Source organism: Nansenia antarctica (genome assembly GCF_963989245.1).
Source record: "Nansenia antarctica genome assembly, chromosome: 7".
NCBI lineage: Eukaryota > Metazoa > Chordata > Actinopteri > Argentiniformes > Microstomatidae > Nansenia > Nansenia antarctica.
Window position 1 is genome coordinate 39,458,121 of NC_137677.1, and position 4,523 is coordinate 39,462,643.

General features: G+C 52.0%; 1 protein-coding gene across 1 annotated transcript in view; it reads right to left on the reverse strand.

Moving 5' to 3' along the window:
• Positions 1 to 3,638: 3,638 nt before the first annotated feature.
• stk17b (serine/threonine kinase 17b (apoptosis-inducing)) overlaps positions 3,639 to 4,523 on the reverse strand; it is a 21,704-nt gene continuing 20,819 nt past the window's right edge. The window contains exon 7 of the mRNA XM_080536098.1: positions 3,639 to 4,362. Coding sequence (XP_080392224.1) covers positions 4,110 to 4,362 — 253 coding nt within the window. The 3' untranslated portion in view covers positions 3,639 to 4,109. The remainder of the gene's footprint in view (positions 4,363 to 4,523) is intronic.

Consider the following 4,523-nt stretch of genomic DNA (forward strand, 5'->3'; position numbering starts at 1 on the left):
TACATGTACAAGCTAGTGACAGCATACAATGAGGGAGGGTCCTGGCCCTGGCGCAGGTGGGTCGGTGACCACCATTGTGCGATGATGAGGTAACCCTGCCCTGAGCATCAGGAGACCCGGGCTGGAATCCCGTCACGACCAACAACAGTGTCCAGCCTCTAGGCCGGTGACAGCATGGTGACAACAATGAGAGCTGAGAGCAGGCGTCCCTTCTCCCAGACGTAAGACAAAGACTATTGTGTGTGTGTGTGTCTGCCGGTGACATCGCTAGGGGAGCCTTGAGGATCACAACAACAAACATTCTAGAACACTGCGGTCTCTCTCTCTCTCTCTCTCTCTCTCTCTCTCTCTCTCTCTCTCTCTCTCCTGGGAACCCTGGAGAACAAAGAGGTGTGTTCAGGAACCAGGCAGGGCTGGCACCGTCATCAGCCCTTACGCCACTCTCAGCTGGGTGAGACATGCTTCAGAGGTTTTCCCCTCCGGGGGCTATTTCAGGACCGCTCTCTCATGCGTTTCAGGGCCCGGATCGTGAGGTCCGTGTGAATGAGAGCTGGGTCGCAAAACAAATACGTTGAGGTACTCGAGGGCTGTGCTTGACGACGTTTGCCTGGTAACAATGGAACCAGCGGGATAGGGAGTGATGTCCCAGCAGCGCTAACTAACCCTAGCTCACCTGGGGAGGCAGAAATCGGGAGGACGGGCTCGTCGTAATGCACGGAATGGATTGAGGAATGGATTGTTTTTCATACCATTCATTCCATTGTTCCATTCCATGCATTCCAGTGAGCCTGTCCTCCGATTTCTACCCCGATTTCAGCCTCCCCTGAAGCTCAGCGACACCTTCATTTAAAGGTCTTCACACCGTCACGCACATTCCTGACTTAGGCTAGCTAAGTCCACCTCTCCCACAAAAATATCGGCCGCTCACTCAATACTATATATACACAACACCTAGATGTTGCTCTCCTCAAACCTGCTAGCCCACTTCTCCACTGCATTTCCCAAAATACTTTCATGTCCACATTTCATTTTCCTTAACTCCGTAGCCATTCCCCCATATCTCATCACTTCCATATCAAACCCCTCTTGCTCAACCTCCTCACTCAGAACCCTTCTCAATCTCCATAACCTCCAAACCCCGATGGTTAAGACTCCTTGAAGGCCTGACCCTTTGTAAAGGTTAAGACTCCTTGACCCTTTCTCTGAAACGCTTGACTCTTTCCTCCAAACGTCTCTAGTGACATTCCCAGACCGTTCCATAACCAACCAACATGTACTGCGTCCGACGATCATAACCAAAACATGGCTTTTTTGTTAAGATAACCGTCAACACTGTACAGCCCAATACCTTCGTACTAGCCTCCTAATCTAAAACCCGTTATAGAAAGCACGCTCACACATCAAAATATAAACAAACAAAACTAGCATTCCATAATTTTGTATATATATACTGTATATATATATATATATATATAAATACATGTAGAATCCTGTTTAAAGTCTTAAAGACCTATGGGAACGAGGCACACCAAGGCAGAGACAGAAAAGAGACAGAGAAGAACCAGAAGTAGAGACAGAATAGACAGAGAAGAGACAGAATAGACAGAATAGACAAAGAAGAGACAGAGAAGAGACTGGTCACGTGGCCCTGAGGTGAGGGAAGGAGGGAGGGACTGGATAATGGGCAGGTGAAGCAGCTACTCTCTGGTGTGCTAGTCACATGGTGCCAAACGGCTCCTCCCACTCCCCATACAACACTAAGCCTTAAGGAGACTTAAAGGTCCCACAGAGAAATACAGTAGCTTTTCATGCTGATCAAATAAAACCAAATGAGATGGCTTTGTTGTGAACAACGACACAAAGTCAAGACAACGTTTCATGTTCATAAATTCTCTTCGCAAACACAGCATAACAGAAACATGCAGACTTTAAAATGCTTCCAGGGGGAGATGGAGGGGGGGAGGGTGTTCGGTTAGGTTTAGAGTTATGAGACACAGTGAAGTTTTCCAAAATTTCCATTGGACTACTACCACTGACTAAAGAGGAACTGACACACCACTTAGAAGACAATCATCTGAGTCATCCTGGGTGTGGTGTGTCAATGGCAGCACACGTGTGTGTGTGTGTGTGTGTGTGTGTGTGTGGGGGGGGGGGGGGGGGGTTGGTGGGTGAGTGTGTGTAGGGGAGGTAGGGGTGTGTGTGGCAGTGAGTCACTGTGTTTTACACAGTAGGGTCCTGTATTTATGAGTGTGGCACATTGAACCAGGAGGAGGAGGAGGATGGGGGGGGGTTGACTGTAACCCACACCTGCCTGACTCCAAGGGTTGGACCCAGGGTCCTAGTGCCTTTCTGTCTGCATGGGGAACATGTCTAAGACGTCATGGTGGTTTACAAGGCGGCGTGGTGCAATGTGAGAACCAGGAGAGGGAACAGCCGTTAGGGATGGAATGTGATACGCTGCGTGGGTGTGTGTGTGTGTGTGTGTGTGTGTGTGCGCGTGTGTGGGTGCGTGCGTGTGTGTGTGCCTGTGTGCCTGGCTCTACAGTCGAGGTACAGCTGGGTCCAGGGTCAGGCGAACACAAGGCCGTACTGTGAGGACATACTTTCACTTCCTCAAGTGAGTCAACACGGATCTTATCTGCAACCAATCAGCTCCGGTCTTCTGCGCAACGGCTTACTTTTCAAGGACTAAGAACACTTCAGTCAACACTCCTCACTGTACTGGCCCTGTGGCGACATCTGGGACAATATCGAGTTTATCACCACTTCAAGGCGTGTGTTATAAGTCACGGTGTAACACAGTACAGAACGGTATTGCATAGAACTCCCTTGAGACACACATCTGGCCAATCACAGTTGGGTAAATACAAGGACAAAAGAACAAAGGGACCCGACAGAACAAAGACAACAATACGCCAGAGAGGACATGGAAAACGAGCTCACGATTAAAAGCTTATTACGTACTTAATCTCAAATCAAGACATAACAATATTCCCCAAAGAAAATCCAACACAAACAACTCCACACACAAGCTTTTTTTCTCCTCCTCCTCCCTTTTTTTTTTTTTTTTTTTTTTTTTTACAGTGTTAGATCGCAACTCAACTAGCTGGTTATCTTTGGTTTGGCTGGGGGGTGTTCTGGTAAGCAGGTAGGCAGGTAGGTAGGTAGATTGGTAGGTAGGTGGTGGGTAGATTGGTGGGTGTTTGGGTGGGTAGATAGATTGGTGGGTGTTTGGGTGGGTAGATAGGTAGGTAGGTAGGTAAATGTATAGGTAGGGAGGTGAGCAGGTTGGTGTGTAGGTTGGTAGATAGGTAGGTGGTTGGGTGGGTAGGTAGGTGGGTAGGTAGGTAGGTAGTAGGTGGGTAAGTAGGTAGGTAGGTAGGTAGTAGGTGGGTGGGTATGTAGGTAGGTAGTAGGTGGGTAGGTAGGTAGGTGGGTAGGTAGTAGGTGGGTAGGTAGGTAGGTGGGTAGGTAGGTAGGTAGGTAGGTGGGTAGGTGGGTAGGTAGGTGGGTAGGTAGGTAGGTGGGTAGGTAGGTGGGTAGGTAGGTAGGTGGGTAGGTAAGTGGGTAGGTAGTAGGTGGGTAGGTAGGTGGGTAGGCAGTAGGCGGGTGGGTGGGTGGGTAGGTAGGTAGTAGGTGGGTAGGTAGGTGGGTAGGTAGGTAGGTAGGTGGGTAGGTAGGTAGGTGGGTAGGTAGGTGGGTAGGTAGGTAGGTGGGTAGGTAGGTAGGTGGGTAGGTAGGTAGGTGGGTGTTTGGGTGGGTTTCAGTGGTCACCTGGTTGGTGGATGCGTGCAGCCATTAAAAGCAGGCATGTGGAGGAGGGGAGGAGGAGGAGGACAGAAGACGGGGGGGGGGGGGTGGTGGCGAGGCTCTCTAACTATTAGGCTCTATTAGGAGCCTCCTCACCCCAACCCCCCTCAGACCCTCAGCTCGCCCCCTGCTGGGCACCTCTGTACCTGGCACCAGACGCCTCCAGAGTCCAGCCGCTCCTTGGTTAAAAAGCCTGGAGCCCCGTGCGCCCCTGGACCCACACCACACACAGAGAGATTGGGAGATGAGGGGTGTCTGGCGTCGCTCTCCCCCTCCCTCCCCCCCTCCGTCTCCGTCTCTCAGGCATCCCCGTCCCCGGCGGCGTGTGTCTCCATGTCGAAGCGGAACCTCTTGGTGTGGGAGTGAGGGGAGTCCAGGTGGTTCTCCTTGTCCTCTGGGTCCTCCCCGGTGGGGGGGAAGGGCGCGGCGCCCCACTTGGCCCCACTGGTCCGCTCCATTCGGGGGGTGCGGGGGGTGGCGGGGGTCTCGGGCCCGGGGTACTGCTGCCACAGCCAGGGGTGGGTCATGCAGTCGGAAGCGCTGGGGCGGTCCCTGGAGGGAGGTAGGGAGGGAGGGAGGGAGGGAGGAGACAAGCTGGTCAGGAGGATGTTGTGAGGCTGGGGGGGAGATAGAGAGATAGAGAGGGAGAGAGAGGGAGAGAGAGAGAGAGAGAGCAAGAGAGACAGAGAGAGAGAGAGGGTGACAGAGAGAGA